The sequence below is a fragment of the Mixophyes fleayi genome, chromosome 4 (assembly GCF_038048845.1).
Source record: "Mixophyes fleayi isolate aMixFle1 chromosome 4, aMixFle1.hap1, whole genome shotgun sequence".
NCBI lineage: Eukaryota > Metazoa > Chordata > Amphibia > Anura > Limnodynastidae > Mixophyes > Mixophyes fleayi.
In genome coordinates this window covers 162,851,814-162,872,047 of record NC_134405.1, presented here as the reverse complement: position 1 = coordinate 162,872,047, position 20,234 = coordinate 162,851,814, and the positions used below count along the sequence as shown (strand labels likewise).

Here is a 20,234-nt window from a genome sequence, read left to right as displayed (position 1 = left end):
TTGTAGGTTTATTTTTTATTTTCTTTATTTTAAGATGTTTTCCAGCTTCTAGCCCTTCCCTATATTACTTGTATAACTTCCAGCTTGCATAGCTCCAGCTATCAGGTCACAGTAGTCTAAAGCCATGTTTTCTGGCTTTACGATTGCTACAAACATACCAGCCGATATGGTTGACTGACCGAATAGGGCAGGTAAAAACAGAGCTTAACTAGAAACTTGTGGACACTATAGAAATAATTTGAGGGGCAGGCACCACTCTGCACTTCCTACTCAGAGTAAGGGAACATCATGGTTCAAATTAATTATCATTAAGCTGCTTGCTGACCAGACATGTGGTTGATGATGGAAGCGGGGAGCAGAGCCCGCAGTAGCACGGGTGGCAGCAAAGGAATTAAAAGGCTACTGCCCGGCCCTGGGCCATGGTCCTTTTTGCCCACTACAGGCCACACAGCAAATATAGATATGCAGTCTACAGGCAGATGGTCAATTAATGTTATGCCCTCCTCTTATCTTGGGCACTGAAACGGTACCCTGGAAGATATGGCAATAGACAACCTCATTAGTGTTGTCTGGTCAGGATCATTCAGACAAAATTTTGATCTAGAAAATGGAAAATTCTTTTAGTTCATGATCATATTAAATTTTGTCTGCAGGCATAGGATGACTGGAAACACTGGGTGATATTTATAATACCTTGTTTAGGGTAAATTAGCAGTGATATGGTACAAACTGTGTTGCATGTTTCTTTTGGCCAAAATGTTTTCTTGAAAAATGACTGTCTGGTCTAAATTCGAGATGAGCAGGAGAGCGTTCATGTTGAGTTAGATATATGTCCACTGCTGTGACCCTTTTCATCCTGTGTCCAGCCTTTATTTATGTGGCCAAATTAGATTGCAGCATTTGTTGTCAGCATTCTAATATATATGTTCTACCATGTATGAAAAAATGGTTACATTTTAGTTTTAAATTTTACATAGGGGATTAACTAGATGAGATTTTAAAAAAAAAAAAAAAAAAACTTTGTATAACCAGTAATTATCTTTGTATGACATGGTTTGTTTCCTGTTTTTACTAATCGGGAGATGGTTTGTTGCATAGCTTTAAATGGCTAAAAAAACTAAAATCTTTCAATCTCTTGTCTGAAAAGCAATGTTCTAAAATTTATAACTATATATTTTAAAAGTTTTCATACATTGCCTGCCTGAACTTGAGATGCTTGTCTTTGTGTCTACATATGCTATTTTTCCAGTGGCGGATTAAAGTACAACTGACGCTAATGCGATATCAAACCTAAGAGCTGTTGAGTGTGTGTGCCCAGTTTAGCAGTGGCCCCTCAGCAGTGCCACCACTCTGATAGGGGTAGGTCAGTGATGGCACGAATCGTGTCACCGCTCCACCCACTCTTTCCACATGGAGTTTAAGTTTAGAAAAACAATAGTCGGCAAGTATGTGTTGTGTCCTGAAACACCTTCTTTCATTGCATTTTCATTACAACATGCAACAGGCCCTTTACCCCCAAGTGTGATGAAAATATGGCATAGTATTTGCTGTGTGTGACTGAACCACTGAGGGGTTAGTATGCTAAATGTTGTTTTAGAACCTGGTTACATGTATTTGTATGTATGTGTATTGGTTATATATATTGTATATTAGTAAGAAATATGCTTTATATTTTAATAAACAGCAAGAACATCTCGCCTTCATTGGGCTATATATAGCCACAAACTTTTCACCATGATGACTGCTTTATCTAAAATATTTTCAGTTCTGATATAAGTTTAAGTGGTTGTTACTGCTATATAAAAGGTAATTTGTGTTTTTAGATGTAGTTGGTTATTAAAGAATTATCCCAAAAGTAGTTTGACTTGTGCCAGTCTGAGCATCAACACTAACATTCTGAAGCACTGTATTGCCCAGCTATTACCCAATTATGTTCTTTTGCTAGGTATTGGGACTTTGCTTAAAAAGGCAAATTTGTATTTCAGTTACATGTTCTATTCTGTCACTTAAAGTTGCTACAGCGTGTTTGTGCTCTCTGCTTCTGTTTCTTTTTTAATTGCATATCATTTTCACATTTTTTTAAATGTATCTTTTATATTCGTTGTTTGACCTGTTATGTAATATAACATATTTTTGGGGGTATACCTTTTTAAGAAAAATCAACTGTGCTTTCCAAATATGTATGTATGTAGTGTCTGAATCTTTTTAAGACCTTTATATAATTAGCATGTTGCAACAAGCTTGGAAACACATTTGTAAAATAGTAATGAGGAAGGGTGTAATATAAGTACCTGCACACGCCCATTGGTGTGCGGCTTACTGAACTATTTATACATACATCACCAGAGCAGTTGATCAGAATAGAGTGGATGTAAGTGTTTTTCTTTCTCGTTGCAGCCTAAAATGTCAAATGTGTAGAATAAATGGCGTCCAAAGTGACAGATGCAATAGTTTGGTACCAGAAAAAGGTAAGGTTTTTATTTTTATGTTTCCATTTTTGTGTAGTTTTGTTTGTATACGTAAATACATTTTATACACAGACTTTACATTGGTGCCTAAGCAGTGATGTATAGTAACTGAAGTCTCCAATTTTGTGTTCTTGCTGCATGGGACTAGCAACTGGGTCATAATTCACCTTTTCATTTTCCATGTTAAGCTGTTATTATGTGAGCTATAAAATAATGCATTGTTTTACATGCGTCTGTGTACTGTAATCAGAGACTCACCTGTTAGCACAGTATGTACTGAATATGTGTAGCTTTCAGTGAGGAGGATGAGCACATACTTTCCATGGTGAAAATATTTGCTCTATATAGCTCATTCACGCACAAAGCAGTGTGGCATGTAAAGAAATTATTGGTGGTGTTGCTTTTTTTTTTAAAACGCATAACCATAGTTTATGGAGTAGTGTACATTTATGTAGCGGTACAACAACAAATACTTTTCATAATTTTAAAGTGCTTTTCGTGGGTTGGATGTCTGTAGGATATTCAATTATTGAACAAAATATTTCCAATTGGATTTGCATATTGATCTAATTTCTGATTACGTATATATCTTGTATTAAGAGAATCAGAAGCAGCGTAGCACCTGTGGAGTTTCCATTGAGCAAGATTTGTGTAAAGTTTGCCAAATGGTTATTGTCAGTTCTTTATGCTCATACAAGTGATAAATTGTGAAATAGCGATGCCAAATCACATTAGTCAGTTTTTTTGTTTTTTTTTGTTTTATAGATGAGCTTTTTTTCAGATGACTGGTCACTAAATTGTGCAAAATAAAGGTTGCCACCTTAGTTGGCCTGATTGTTGAAAAACTAGAGCTCTATGCAAACTAGCCTCACTCGTGGGAGGCAAGTTTGGAAGGATCTAACCATTTGTAAGTCAAGCTGAGCAGCTGTATCCTATGGGTCTTCAAAAGTGCGGTCACCAGCAACTGCATTTTCGTCAGGGAACGAAGGGGATCTGGATGGATTATAATATAATATATAATATATTTAGTAGCTTATCCACGTGCCAATTTATTTTGAATACACCGAATAAGTCCTAAAAATTGCCACTTGTGTAAACCCTAAACTTTGGTGTCAGCTGTAATAGAATGAAATTGACACTTTTTTTTTTTTAAATCCAGTATTTTTATTGAAATTTTTTAAGATATAAACATACTAAACAACAAAAAGAAAAGAAAAACAATCGCATACATATCAGAATTAAATGATGGAATTTACAAGATTACATTAAAGCATAATAGTAATAAATGTGCTATATTCATTCAGGATCATACATCGTAAATGCTTATACATAAGTATGTTACACATGCAGGGTTTATTACATGGACTCAGATACTTATTATAAGAACTGCGGTAGCCATACATTTAAGTAGATAGAGCATCTGTACTAGATGACATAGGATAGAATGGAGACTCTAACCATCTGTACCAGATATTCTCAAATTCCTTCAGGGCCTGTCTGCTAGTATAAACAAATCTCTCGTGCCTTATGGTGGTATTGACCAGTGCTTTCCAATTTTTAACCGTGGGACTCGTCGGGGCCAACCACAGCCTCGCTATACAGAATGTCATACATAAGACATAATGTCAAAAAATTGACACTTTTTACCCATGTGAAAAGTGTAGTGCCTCTATATATGTCTAATTGAAAATAGAAGAAAAAAAATGGTCTGTATACATGACATGATGCAAATGTAGACCAGATTTACATATTTTCCTTTGTCCTTGTTACAAATGAGTAGTGTATGCACATTCAGAGACTACAACCTTTGGATAGCAAGTGGTAATCTCACCCATGGAAGATAGCTAGCAGGGAACTAGGAAACCATGGTAGCAATGCAAGTTGCATATAAAAAAGAGGGCTGAAGTGTCACTAGACCCACTGGCTATGCTATTATGCTCCCCTGTCAAATCCCTCACTAACCATAGTGATAAGTTGGTGCAACATATCTGTGCTGCGACACGTCTGCATATAGCTAGGGATTGGAGGTCTCCCCGCCGCCCCGGGTCTTCAGCCCGTGGTCTCTCGGGTCTGGTATATTGCCTCAATGCAGTATATCGCTAGTTTTCTCCATGACAAAATCCCACACTTCCACAAAGTTTGGGACCCTTGGTATTCTTTCCATGAGGCCCCATTGCCTGCTACTCAGTAAATCGCAACATTTGCTAATATTTTAAGTGTTTATACATTTTTCTTGCTCCTTTTTAATGGTATTTGTGTAATTGAGAGGTCCTGCGGAGTTGGATGTCAGACATCTGAGGATATATCTGTGGGCTCTGTGTGTCTTCAAGGGGCTGTTGTGCTGGTCTCATCTCCCTCTGTGGTCATATCGGGTCCTCCCTTCTACTTTTTACCCCTGTAACCTCCTCCTCCTTTTTCCTCTCCTTTCTTCCCTAAACCTTCTCTTTCTCCCTTACTCTTTCTCTCCCCTTTTCCTTTTATAAGATATATAATAGATAATAATATAAGAAAACTCCCAACAACATGTTTCTAGATAGTAAAAAATTGGTCCATTCTAGATAGTCCCTCAGTATCCCTTCAGGTTTACTGACGAGGTCCTTATTTTTGAATATTATAAAAGGAACATATTTTGTTTGCGGTACTAAATTTAAGCTATTGTTTTTTTTCCATTTACTGTGATTCATTATATTACCCTTGTTCAGCAGTGAACTCCTGTTGAAAATAAAGAGTTTATAAAAAAAAAAAAAAAAGAGGGTTGCAAGGTTGTATTGAATACAGTGAATGATCGCTAATGTCTAAAATATCCCTTATTTTAATGCTGAGTGTTGCAATGTCAACTCGGCACAAGGTAGCATGGTTTATTTTATCTTCATTAACTGTTTATTGATATTGGATGATTGTTTTAATACATTTTTGATCATAATCATTTTTGATTACAATTATTTCAGTGGACAAATCATTTCTTGTGATGCCTTTCTTTATCAGGACTAGCATAATCAGTCAAGAACACTTGCATAAAGATAAGTAATTACTAGTGCATAATCATAATTCCATTAAATTACATACAAACAAAAAAATAAGTGATAGATTGCTTATCTGTTTATTATTCCATTGGAGTCCAGGGGGTAAATGTATCAAGCTGAGAGTTTTCCAGCGGGTTTGAAAAACCAATCAGATTCTAGCTATCTATAATATAAAAGCCTAGCGGCGTGTGTTAGTCTGTGTGTGGGGAAAAAAACAAAACAAGCTGCAGCGCCACCTGCTGGGTGGAGTTATACACTGACCTACTAAATTCTTAGCATTATCTAATATATAAAAGTAAAAGCCTAGCGGCGTGTGTTAGAGTGTGTGTGTGTGTGTGTGTGGAAAAAACTATTTTCTCAGAAAGGGCTCATCCAATTGACCTGAAATTTGGTATACTGACATTATTTGACAAAAAAATTAGAATAGTGAAGTCAGTTAACTTCCATCATCCCCCCTTCCCCCCGTGGGAGGGGTAGTAAAGGCTAAATTTACGAGTTGAGGGGTCAAACTCATTTTCGTGAGGTAATTTTACCTCATGAACACACATTAAAAAGGGCGCTTGCGTCGGGAAGTAACGCTCTTCCCCTGAGGAGGCCTGGGCTAGGCCCAAATGCATGATGAGAACCCTTTTAAGACCTTAAGTAGCTTGATTTGACTAGAATGCATGAGTATCATGCACGGGTTAACTTGTCATTTATGTAGTACATTCTAAAAAATGACAGCTAGAATCTGATTGGTTGCTATAGGCAACGTCTCCATTTTTCAAATCCTCTGAAAAACTCTCAGCTAGGTACATTTACCCCCAGATCTTCTCTCTGTGCAAATTCCACACTTGGACTCAAAGGGAAATAGCAACAGGATAGTGTAGTGCGTCCAAGACAAGTGCATCTCTTTTATAAAAGATCATCAGATTTAATAAAGTGATAACATGGCCAATTCCAATAAGACAATAAAATGCCCGTACATTGAATAAAATATATGCTGGCTTATCTGTGATACAAGATTTCCAAATGTCCCTGCCGAGACCACTTTGGCCACAAGTAGGAAGAAGTTCCCTCTCCACCGCCGGCTTGGAATCACGGAAAGCGCTTACCTTACCTTTAAAAAGTGGGTGGCACATATAGAAACTGTTGTAATTCCTACACCGTTCACCTTATTTGGATGTAAATACCCTCAAATTAAAGCTTAAAGTCTGCAGTTAAAGCACATCTTGTTTGTTTCATTTCATATCCATTGTGGTGGTGTATAGAGCCCAAAATATGAGAATTGTCGATGTCCCAATATTTATGGACCTGACTATATATTTCCATATACATTCCCTATAAACCCAGTCTATGGCTGGGTTTAATTCATGCAGCTCAACTGTTCCTAATGTAGGGTAACAACATAATAAAACTGTTAAAATGTGTAAGCTTCTCATACTGCTTCTTCCCACCTATCAAAGCCTAACCTGTTATGTACTAGTAAGGGAGAAAGATTTGGAACCCTCACCATTAGACATCTGCGCTTAGAAATGCCGAGGAATGTCCAGGTTTTGGAAGGAAGTAAAGTCTCTTAATACAAGACTACACTTTGACTCCCTTGTCTCTCTGCTTCACAAACCCATCTGAAGAGTCAACAAATTTGTTTTTGTTAATTTCCACAAAGATTCAGACAAGCTTGATGCTGCTTCCTGTGGAGATAGATGGAATACCCTAGGTATGGAGCCAACACACATATTGGATCGCAGTGACTCTCTGGTTGATTCCCCCTCCCTTGTTTAGGAAAAATCTTTATTTTGGAGGCATAACTGCCTTTTATTTTTGTTTTTTTGTGTGTAATGGTAATTAAGATATTGCTATCGCTTATGCATTGTAAGGAATAATTTAACCCTCTGGTTTAGTGTGTAAGGGTATTTGATGAAGTCACTTTGAAGTTCTGTGCACTATATAAAATAATTGGCCCAAACTGTAGTCCTTTTATTTAATTGAATATCTCCACTTAAGCAGAAGACTCCCTCTTTATGTTTTTGTAGGTAGTGACTTGTAAGCATGTTTGTATTTATTACTGCTATAAGCTCTAATACTGTATTTCCTCAAATTACATGGTCCAATTTAGGAATAGACATAATGATGTAACATTCCAATGGAGCTCAGTATCTACGATCAACTGGGCTCCTAAATCATCTGGAATACCAGGCCCTGCTCAGCTATCCACCCAACTCCGCTGACTAGCCGCTCTGCCTATCTTTAGGCAAGTTTTCTGCTCCTGATCCCGTTCCAGTTTGCCACTGCAGACTTAGGCCGCGGCTTTGGCCTAGTCCTCCTGCCCTACCTTCCTGACCATCCACCTTTACTCTGCTGACACAATAGGATGTGGATCTATCAACTCCTTTCGGGTGTGCTGCTATCTGGCTTCTTAATTTGGCCCTTGAACACGATCAAACACCGGATACAAATGTAGAGCCTACTCCCGTTCCGACCTCAATATACCATTGCCTAGTTCCCAGTGCTTCCGCTGCTGAGAGGCTACCTCCCTTTTTTTTTCTACTGGAAGAGGTGAGATAATTCCCAGGCCTACCTGTAGCCTCTACCCTTCACCTCCACTGCAAGGACACCACACACAAATGCCTCCAACTCATAGTTTGCGGCTTCCCATAACTAACGGGTATTGCCTCTTCACAGACTACTAACTCCACTGTCTGAACAGAGTGCAAGTTGGAGCCCAAACACCAGACCAATCTTCCCAGCCCATGCCGCACCAAGATCCTAATTTACAAGATCTGAAATTATTGTACTCATTAAAAAAAATGAATACAAATGTATTTTAAGATGTGCTCTGCAGCGCTGGCTAAGTAGCGGGTCTGCAGCAGCGAAGGGGTTAAATCCTGGCGCTAGGCACGGGGAGTATGTATTTATGTATAATAAATAAAAAGTACTTACTCTGTGCTGGGGCTGCAAAAGGCAGCCCTGGATCTTCTTCACCCTCCGGCAGCCACTGACTTATCAACCAGCCTCCTGGAATTAAATGGGTCCAGGAGGTGCAGCGCCTCCTAAGTCCCTAGTTGGAGCTCCAATAGCTTCAACTAGCGACAGGGCATTGACTGCTGCCCCGGAGTACTATTTTTGGCCAGGAAGCAGAGCCAGACCACAGAGAAGGGTCCTTTTGGGGGGGGGGAGAGAGAGTATACTCCCCTTGCCACTAGCAATGTTAAAGGTGTTAAACCTCTCTGGGCTGATGCACCTGCATGAATCAGCCCAGATTGGTTTAAACGGACAGGAGGACGGATAACCTCCTGCTAAGACAAGTCTCCAAATGTGTATAAAAAAAGGCTCTAATTTGTATTAAAAGTTGTTGTTCTTCTTTCATCCGACCTGATCACTGGTACCTTTTTAACCAGTGTAAGAGCAAATAAACATCACTTGCTTCAAAGACCTGCTTGGAAACTTCTCTGTCCTGTGACCTACAGATTAGACCCAATTTTAATCTGTTCCCAGCTGTTCTGAGGTTTGGACCCAGTACCACTGCTCTGCCTGCTACCCAGCAGCTCTGGCCAGTGTGATAGGCCAGGGGGGATCCATCTACAGCAACCCTGATCTATAGGATGAGGTCAGGGGTACCAGTCCAGGTACACCAGTAACGGTGCACTAGCAGTGTCAGTCACCCCCAAAGAAACCCAGTTCTGGATGCCAGTAAGGAGTACAGTGGTGGCAGCACGTGTAAGCCCCTCCTACTGCGGCAAGAGGACACATTTGGGATAACAAAAAGGAACGGTGGCAAAGTAAGCCCAACCGGTTCCCAGCAACAGCAGACAGGAAGAATAGGTGGTACATCTTGTCACAGCGCCATCTGCTGCTCCTCAAACCTGCCACTACATACTTCATTCACAATCTAATGATTGTTGCTATTCCACAATGATATGGGCACCATGACTGTCCCTGACTTTACCATCTATAGCTTGAACATTACAACTTGATCTGTCCCATTTACAGCTACTTCCCCCCCCCCCCCCCTTGCTTTAAACTGTAAGCTGTCACGGACAGGGTCCTCTCTAATTTTTCTCTCCTGTAGATCTGCCATCATTCTACCTTGTATGTCCCTTGTCATATCTGATGGTGTCCTTTTGTGATGTCTGGATTTTTCTGAATATCTTTATGGTTCTTTCTGTTAACTGTATATATGCATTTTTATTGTTCTGCTCAATTGCACCCACATACCTGGTTTTTATACTGCTTTCATATGTCATTTATGTTAATTACGTCAGCCGCTGGGGCACCATACATATAAGCAATCACGATGATTATGTATGCTCACACAGCATTGGCTTTAAATTGTGCTAACCTTCAAATAAACTATTACATCTGCAGTGTTTCAGTGCAATATGTCACTCTGCTCCTTTTTCTTGCTCTTGTGTTGTCACATACTTATTTCATGAAGTTTATTTACTGTTTTCTGTATCCACACAGTGTAAGTCAGTTATAATCTGGACAGATGGGTGGCTTATTTCAAGGAAGTAATTGCTCACGTGGAATTTGTTGTAATCTGCTGTGACTGATGTACAAGAACAATGTGCATTTGTAATTGAGTCACATGTCCAAAGCTATAATAGTTGTCCAACTAGTTAATATACTATTATGCAAGTCATATGTTCATTAATTTTATGTGTGTGGCTCTACTTCTAATCCGTGACACATACAATCAAATTTATAGTACACTGCAGCTATAGAGAGGCAAATTGGCTGCAATTCGGATGGTGGCGGGTTATGAACATAAGTAATAACTTAGAATCCATTGAATGTTTCCCTTTACTGCATAAAACTATACTATAATAATAATTCTAATTCTTTATATAGTGCCTTTATCTAATGAGACTCAAACCACTTTACATTGTTGCAGATTTACAATCGTTGCCAATTAACCTATCCTTTATGGTTTTGAACAGTTGTAGAAAAGCTGAATACCCAGAGGAAACTCATGCATACATGTGGAGAGCATACAAACTCAACACTTATCAGTTTGTCTACCACCATGGCCCTATTGCCCAAGCGCTGTCAGACAGCAATGCTATCCACTGCGCAACTGTGCTGTTCTTTAAGACAAAACAAATGCCGCATGAAAATATTGATCTTTTCAACTGGTGTTGCCAAGATTGGGGGCTTCATTGACATGTGGACTTTATTATCTTACTCTTCTTGTTTGCTTTCTAATAGATATATATGTGTTAGTTTACCATTTTTTAAAGCCTAATAAAGAGAAAATTGTTTTATGATCTAGTTGTAAGTATTCTTACTACAATTTGACATTCTAATCGGTGTTTCACATCAAATGCATTCAGCAAGTGTGCATGTTTTCTATTGCTACCATTTACTTATTTTACAGGGAATTGACAGTTTTTAGTTTCAATTTATTCTTCATTTTCATATTTGTGTTTGTGATAAAATTGCAAAATTTCACATTTAATAAACACAATTTGTAATACGTTAATGGGTCTCCTATCATGATCTTAAACTACATGGGTACAATGAAGATGGCAGAACTTGTAAGCCCTTCCTACTGTGGCAAGAGGGCGCACTTGGGATAACTAACGGGAACGTTGGCAAAGTAAGCCCAGACAGTTCCCAGCAGCAACACAGGGTGCCATAGGCATATAGTGAAACGTTGGAATAGATTAAATACCCCCTTTTGATACAAACTACAATATGTCTCAAATCCTTGAGTGCCACCTCACCTGGAATCTATTTAATGTGTTATCCATACAAGTGAAGTTCCGAGGAAGGCAACAGGGTAATGTACACATTTTATTTATGAGTGCTTGGTACACACTCTCTCATGTGTTTTTTGTGAACACACACATTTTATTAGGTACAACTGTCTGGCACCCTTTGCCACCAGAACAGCCTACATTCTTTGTGGCATAGATTCAACAATGTGCATGAAACATTCCTTAGAGATTAAGGTAAATATTGATAGGATAACATCATGCAGTTGCTCCTGTTCCACCACATCCACACGTGCTCTATCTCTATCTATTAGACTTGGTGACTGTGGAGGCTAATAAATTACACTGGACTCATTGAGGGGAATTCAGTCCCCTGTTGAGTGCCACCAGCACCGGTGTAAAGGCACTTTGCAGCGATTTAACTTATTAAGTTACTGTCTTCCCATCAGCTTGAACCTGTCTGGCATTTTTCCTCTGACCTCTCTCATTATGTAATTTTTCGTCCACAGAACTGTTCTTGATTTTTGTTTTGTGCACTATTCTGTGTATCCTCTAGAGACTGTTGAGAAAATCCCAGGAGATCAGCAGTTTACCAGATAGTCAAAAGACCCGTCTTGCACCAACAATCATTCCACAGTCAACATAACTTAAATTGCATTACTTCCCCATTGTTGTGTTTGGACAGCTGAACTGTTTCACAAACTAGTAAACATAGACTACTGTGATGGGAACATAATGTCACAGATGTATACAACTAGATATTGTTGATATTAATATAATCATACAAAGGTCAATTAATTTTCTTAATACATATGCATATTCATCTATGCACAGATGCTTTGGGTCTAAGCATCTACTTTCCCTCTTCCCCTAGACACGAGAAAGTGTGAAAAGTCTACAACAGGCCTGTTCAACCTGCGGCCCTCCAGATTTTGTGAAACTACAAGTCCCAGCATGCCCTTCCAGCTATCAACAGGTTGTCTACTGGCAAAGCATGCTGGGGCTTGTAGTTTCACAACACCTGGAGGGCCGCAGGTTGGACAGGCCTGGTCTACAAGGATAAAGGTTTTATGTTGGGGGTTAAGGTCGTGGGAAAGTCAATAGAGCAGCAAGTTGGTTAAATACTGTCAGGTATGGGTGTAGATATCAGGGCTTTAACTAAGTTATCTTGTAAGTTTGTGATATACTTTATGCTGGAGAAGCTGTGAAGGAGCATCTAGTTTCTTCCAATTACGCACAATTTGGAATTTGACAGCACGACATATGTACACTTTTTTTTTTCTGTGAATTCTTTCAAACCCAACAGACGCTCCTAGAAGCAGAATTAAAAGGATTTAAACTTACTCCTATTCCTGTGACTCCAGGGGCCGGAACTAAATTTTGGTGCAGATCCAACAAACATGAAAAATTGCCAATGTTGCCCATTATCACCAACATTGATTGGTGGTATCTTGAATGAGTACATTACTATTAAGTTGTTTGGGAACAAAGGACACTGATGGAACTTTTTGCTAATCTAGTTCAGACCTTGTGCCATGTTCCAGTATTGAACATATTTAGTTGCAAATAAGTTCCATATTTCTAAAAGCTGATATTTTTATATACCCCAACTTGTAATGTGCCATTTGTAATTTGTCATAAAAAAGATGCATAAATCATCCACATTTTCATTACCCACTGAGTAGAAGTTCCTTGGGCATTTTATCTGCCTATTAATTAGTGATGTAATCTGCCTCACCCCATGACTTTATTTGAACAGTGCACAGTTTCACATTATTACACAGAAACAAACACAAGATGGGAAAAATAATTAGAATTCAGGAGCCTGTCTGTGAAACCCAGAAGCCAGGGAAAATGTGAAATGTGCATTTATTGACCTCCATAGAAGTTACAGGAAGTAGATGTCAGTAGTGATTTCTTGGCACATTGGCCACTATACCTCTTGCGTGCGTACACACACACACACACACACTTTCCAGGGCCAATCCCAGATTTAAAGATGTATTTCCATAAGTCTCCTTATTTTAAATATTGGCCTGCTATCAGTGTTTTTATGTTTTTTAATATGTAGGATGTCATTCTTATTGTTTCTACTCTATACGCTTTATAAGCTTCTGTTTATTAAATATGAGCATTTAATATACAACCATTTCTAAACCTGTTCTGTGAGCATAAGGTTTTAGTGCACAAAGGGCAATCTAGACACTGTTTGTAACCAGCTTTGATACACCCACCTAGTAGTAATGTCCTAGAAAAGCCTATTGTGCTTTCCTACAAATTTAACCAGGAAAAGAGTGAAATCAGTCTGGTCAGGGAAATCTCAGCATCTGTTCTTCATGGGCTGTGAACAACTATTACCAGATAATCATGTAATTGAGCTATTTGCCAATGTCAGCAGTTTAAACCTGTAATTCTCATCCACTGATTTGAATACAATAAAGCATCACCATATCACTTTAATTTGAATACTCTTCAGCTTTCAGGGGATTGTAAGCAGTATGTTACATACACGTTGGCTCTAAGCCCCTATTAGATTTAAAATTACTGGCGCAAATAAAGCTGCAGTAGAAAGTAAAAGTAGCCTCTCGCACTGAGCACAAGAGATATTAGATACTTTCTGCTAGTGAGCATCAAAGAAAAGAAAACAGGAACTGCAAAAAGAACCCTTTTTATATACATCATCATTATAAATATCAAATGATTGTAGCTCATCTAGTTAGGGGACAGCTATAGGTTCAGGGGGATAAGCCTGGTTTTTGTTTTGGGGGTTTTGTTTGTGTGTTTGTTCACTGGAAATGTGAATATAGTAAGCTCCTCTAGTTGTAATGACCACTTCTACAGTTAGAGATTACAATCTCCATTGGTGCCCTTTACGACACCAATGTAGGCTTCAGCATTTCAGATAATCTCAAGGGGAAAGTTAATAACCATGGGGAAAGTGTTGCAGATCCTGCACACTTCATATACAGTGCGGCATACCTTTTATCATATACTGAGTCCCAGTCATGGTGAAAGTCTCTACATGCGAAACTGCCTCACCACTTATCTGTGTCCGCTTCAAATGCCGTCAGGGTAAAACATTGTCTCAAATGGCTGTTATATAAATATCTGTCAGTGGTAGTCCTTGGCAATTTTCGCCCAGAGTATATACTAAACCCGCCGTAACCTTTTCTTATGGTTTTAGTGAGCTTGTCCTCATAGCACATCACATGATGAATAGAAAATCCTATTCGGCACTGATGAACTCCAAGAAGGGGGAAACAGCCTGTCCATAAGCACGTCTCAACACTGGCCTACATTTATTATTAATACCTATTGTGTAAAGCCTATTAGATTTGTCGGGTAACAAGGTGGTTAGACTGTGATTATTTTTTCTGACTGTTGTTTTAAGAGGACATATTTGAACTTCTTTTATGTAGATATAAAACTTGATCTAGAATTCACTTGTTGGCAGTGCATGCAACCCTCCCACTCTCTTTAAGCCAATGTGATCCCAGAAATCTAGTCATCGGTGAAAGTTTTTTGGGGTTTGTTTTTTTTCTTATTAACTCCACCCCTTACAAAAAATGTATACCTTTCTAAGTAGACTTTCACATCTATTTTAGTTTGCAATGCAGGATAGATGCTTCAAATGTTTTTTAGCAAGATCTTGAAAACAAGCTGCTGGTGCCTATGTGGTTGGAACAAAAAAAAAGTCTGGCTTCTAGTATGTTCAGTGTAAGATGCATCCTTCCCTATTCTATTTATAATATGTTCATATTTAAGCCTTAAGAATTGTGATATATAAATCTAAATGTATAATCGATCACAGAATGTTATTTTAGAAATGTTGCTTGCACTGTTTTGAAAAACCTATTTAAAGTTATTTAACTTCATTAAACTTTATTTCATATGTGATTTTGCTTTTAGATTGGAGCATATGACCAGCAAATATGGGAGAAATCTGTGGAACAAAGGGAAATAAAGGTAAACTTCCTCTGTGCTTTCAATTTGCTTGTACAGTAATAGTTAGGATTGTGCACAAAATGGTTTTTTTGCTGATTTTAGGTAAAAAAAAGTCTAACATTCCAGTTTCTCCTGAATGGAATGTCCTATGTAAAGGGCTGGTACACTGTGCAACTGTATTATATTTACACATGTATAGAGAAAACATTTATTCCCCTTTATCACAACATGTTAATTTCACACTTGTGGTAATTTTCCCATCTTGTGTGCAGTGCAGGAATCACACAAGTGGTGGTGTGCAACTAGTGCACTATTTCTGTTAGTGTTCCTGTTTCTCCAGATATATAGAGATAGAGATATAATGTTCCCTTTCTTTCAGGAGGTGTATGAAATGCAAAAAAGGGTTACACAAGCTTTATATTGGGAGAGACAATTGAAATGATTGACTTAGTGATGGCCAAGCTTAGTGGTGACTTTCGCCGTGTAAAAGCCATTTTCTAAAATTGCAGTGATCATGTGCACTGGTAGTGTGAGGTAGCTCTTCTAAAAGTAGGTGCTGTTGCCCTTTATGTGCCAGTTTGACATTTCTGAAGTCCTGCCTAAATCTGAACTTTTCTCTAAATCTGACGTTTCTTGACCTAAGCGACTGTTTTTTGTCATTCATTTTATTGGCTGTTGATTAACAAATATATTTTATCCTAATCGAAGTTATGCCGTGTTTGAGATATTATTTCTTGGCAATGAAAGAAGCTGTACAGTTATATCAGTATTGTTACGTTTGATTACAGAAAATGAATGCCAAGTTTTAATATTGTGACGGACCTTTCCGTCAGCAATGTAGTCATTACTACTGATTGTATGGCACAGATAGTTGGATCTTTTTATTTCCCGCCCCAGTAGGACGGTTCTTCACTAAAGTGAGGTGTTCAGTGTTTTTTGTTTCGCTGTTTTTCTATAGAATGTCCATTAGAGTGAACCCATTCATTCTTTTCTAATGCTCTACAACAGTCCCCAACAGAATAGAATATTTATAGAATATTTATAATCCTATGTAATGAGTAGCTGGAAAATTCAGCAAATGTCAAACTGCAGAGGAGTCTCCTTTTTCCATGGTTCCCTTTGATAATCTTGTTTAAACTTGTATAGTGGGTGCAGGATTTTCAATTGTTAATTTAAGCCCCCATAATTCATAATTCATTTTTTTATGGTGTTCTTTTATGGTTGTATGCAGTTCATTAAATTGGTAAGTAGCACAGATCTGCATAGCGTGTATTTTGTGGTGTCTAACTGGGAATGATTTGATATTTCATGTTGCTTCATTTTAAAGTACTGTTCGGATACATTGATAACTGCAAAACTGATTTAGCTTTTTGCACTTGTGTATTTCTAACACTTTGACCTTTCTGCAGTATTCAATTAATTTGTGTGAATATCTTTTAATCATATTACCTCATCAAATTCTCATAGCGTTTTCTTAATTGCATGATGGGCTACAGCAACATTTGTGTTAATTCATCAGTATAATGCACTTCTTTATTAAATTAATTGGATAAATAGATGAAAGTCTGTGACATAATGTAGGTCCTATAATTGCATTGCTGTTGTTTACTTAACTGTAGTTACCACGATCATTCCTACACCCAGGTTTTGACATAATTGAACTTAGTACATAGAAGGTTGGATACATGTTGTATGCAGCATGGCCTTTTTCTGCTCACCAGTGCATGAATTGGTTATAAAGAACTTCTCTGTTTCTGCTCTGTATTGTATGTGAGCACGGTAAAGTATGGTTACCTGTATTTTGTAAACGCTAGAACATATTTCTTAAATACATAGTGTTAATTTGCCTTAATAAAAAAATAAATGTATTCATCATTTTAAATAAGGTCAACAACTCGGCTACAAGACTACATCAGATATTTATTTTAGGTTATTCAAAGCCCTTAAACAATGTAGATAAAATACAACAACAAGAATTGCAAGGGTCACCCTACTACCTGAACGTACTTGTGCACTACAAAGGGGTATGTATAACCTATAAAAATGTATTACACAAATCCACATGGATAATATGTACAAATGCAAAAGATCAAATATTATAAAAATTCCACATTATTGTAATATGATTACCGCAAAAAATATATATTCATAAACATAGTAGGTGCACCTAGAAATATGCTACAAGCAACCGCTTTGTGATCCATTATTTGAGTCATCTGACACAGAAATCAGAACTATCTCAGTATCAATACCATTGGAATACACGGGATTTAGCAAAATATGTTGTATTCTATATCACCAGCATTATAAACCCAGTAGGGTGAACTGCGATTTATTGGTTGGTTGGATTTATCCGCATTTTCATCTGTCATATTTGTAGGTGCACCTACTATGTTTATGAATATATATTTTTGCGGTAATCACATAAAAATACCACATTAATGTAATATTATGGATCTTTTGCATTTGTACACATTATCCATGTGCATTTGTGTAATTTTTTTTTTTGTAGGTTATACATACCCCTTTGTAGTGCACAAGTACGTTCAGGTAATAGGGTGACCCTTGCAATTCGTGTTGTGATATATAGATATATAGATATAATTTATTCCTCTTCCTCGTTTTTTTTTTTTTTTTTTTATATATTCAGATGAATTACAAAACAAATATGAATCTAAAGGCAGCTACAAAATATAAAATAAAATTGTATTTGTGGTGGTAATTTTTCAATCAGTAATGGCTTCATCAACAACTTTACCCAGAGCCACTCCCAGTGGCAAAATGCAGCTCAACTAAAGGTTAATCGTTCCACATTTAAAATCAGTGGGGGAAAAAACAGGAATTGTTCAAACTCTTAGCTGGCAAACTTCAGTTTATTTTTCAAGTTATGAAATGGAAAAAATGGGTCTTGGATATACCAACTCTGCCTCTTCCCACTTTGTTTAATCTCATAAATGACATGTGTACAGCAGTGAATAAGATTATTTTGCTCCACTGGTAAATAGCATCTATAGATGGCGTTTAGAGAACTTTAATACTCTGTTAATCTTCCAACCGGAGTCCCTAATAGCAGGCCGGTTCCTTATACCAAGCAGTGGTATGGCTGACTTAACTATATGTTGACATTCTATATCTTTACCCCCCTGAATGTATTCCATGTGATGTATGATATGGCAATTGAAAGTAAATGTATATGATTGTTACCCCCCCCCCCTTCTCTTATTATGTTACAAAAGTTTAATATGTAAAAAGAAAACAACAAAAAACTGCTTTTACTCGTAATTCATGTTATTTTGTAGCAAGTTCCATTTTTTTTTTCATGTGTTCTCACTAGCTATGATTTAGAAATAACTGGACTTGTCCTTTTCATTTCAGTGATGGTATGCAGCTTTTGTGCTACATGTAGTAACCCCATTATGATGAATGGGAACAGCTGGAAATTGTGCAGCATGTCCCACTCTCCCATCTCCCTAGTGGCACCACACTAAGAGGGTCAAGTCACCCCACCATTATGAAAATCGGCCACATTCACCTCAGTAGTCCCAATATAATAGACAGAGGTCTGCTCGCTAACTTTGCCACTAGCCAATCACAAGCGAAAACCACTTGCCATGTGATTGTTGGTTATCACAATTTCTGCAAGTCAACCTTTAGTAGATCTCAAACATAGAAATAGGTTCAGAACATGCAATGTGTTTCATTTTTTTAAAAATGCGCTTTGCAGGGCACTGACTTTTTGACCTATTGTCCCAAAATATTCTTGAACCCACTGTATAAAATGCTACCCAGAATATAAATAAGAGTTGTAGGCAAACAAATACTAATAACTAAATGTATATGTGTACAAAAAAAACTAAAATACACACTTACCAAAGTTATAATGAAAGCACTTGCATAGCTTGACTAAATTAAAACAATAATATATATATTTTGCAGGGTTCTTTTGGGGGTACATGGTTTTGGAGAATACGTACATTATTTTTCCTACTTTTCATTGCAGGGTTTAAAGAACAAACCAAAGAAAACTGGACACGTAAAACCAGACCTAATTGATGTGGATCTTGTTCGAGGTATAGTATGACGCAATATATTTCATATTCCCTATAGAATGTTTGTGTTATAATTCTACAAATGGTTAGGTTACACAGATGTCTCAATGGGGTGAAAGAAAGGCAAACAAGTTCAATTGACATTGGATTCTTCCAGGGGCTGGCTGGGCATGTTCTGTATTGGGCTGTCATGGAGTATAGCCTGCTCTGTTTTACTTTATTATTGAATTGTTGAAAGATGGTAACATTAATAACCTATCTCGATTTCGTCATGACTAAGCACATCCCGATTGACACCTTAGCCTAAATCAGAGTCTCTCTATCTTGTTAAATGTGATCTATATGTATTTCTGCCTATAATGTAATTCTATAGACTGCATTATAGGTTATTTAATATGTTGTAGATTGTAGGCTGAGTTATGCTGTTTTAGCTTAAATGTAATTCTCTAAGTTTATTTTAGTAAGAAACCAGTTGCTTGGTGGACTGCCCTTTTTCAGTAGAAATAGGTGGCAGGTCGCAAAGTGGTTAGCATTGCTGCTTCACAGCACTTGGGGTCATGGATTTGATCTGGAACAGGACCTTATCTGTGTGGACTTTATTTTTTCTCCCCGGGTGCACTGAATTCCTTCCAGTCCAAATACATACTGGTCGGTTAAATTGTCTTCTGACAAAATGGACCTGTAATATGAGTGTGAGGAATTTTAGACTGTTGGCTCCAATGTGGCAGCGACTGGTGTGAATGATTACTTATTCTCTACAGTGCCATGTAATATGATCGGCACCATCTAACTAGATGGTAATTAAATTAGTAAGTCCATCCCACATGACTGGTTAGTAAGTAAACTTACAGTAATGTATGTGACAGCAGACCTTTTTACCATATCACACCAAGAAATAAATGTATGGAAGAGAGGTAGCACTAAAGAAAATGCCACTCACTAGATTTCAGAGCTTCAAGGGTAGTGGGGGTTAAGGGGTTGGGGATCTCATATCTGCAATGCCTTTTCAGGCTGATATATTGCTCTCATTAATACAGAGACTTTTTTGAT

General features: G+C 37.7%; 1 protein-coding gene across 2 annotated transcripts in view; it reads left to right on the top strand.

The window, feature by feature from the left end:
• The window catches only part of PHTF2 (putative homeodomain transcription factor 2), a 111,467-nt gene that overhangs the window by 38,163 nt on the left and 53,070 nt on the right, over positions 1 to 20,234 (top strand). For both annotated transcript variants that reach the window (XM_075208724.1, XM_075208723.1), the window contains exons 2-4: positions 2,398 to 2,468; positions 15,100 to 15,156; positions 19,136 to 19,205. In XM_075208724.1, the coding sequence (XP_075064825.1) occupies positions 2,424 to 2,468; positions 15,100 to 15,156; positions 19,136 to 19,205 (172 nt within the window). In that variant the 5' untranslated portion in view covers positions 2,398 to 2,423. The remainder of the gene's footprint in view (positions 1 to 2,397; positions 2,469 to 15,099; positions 15,157 to 19,135; positions 19,206 to 20,234) is intronic.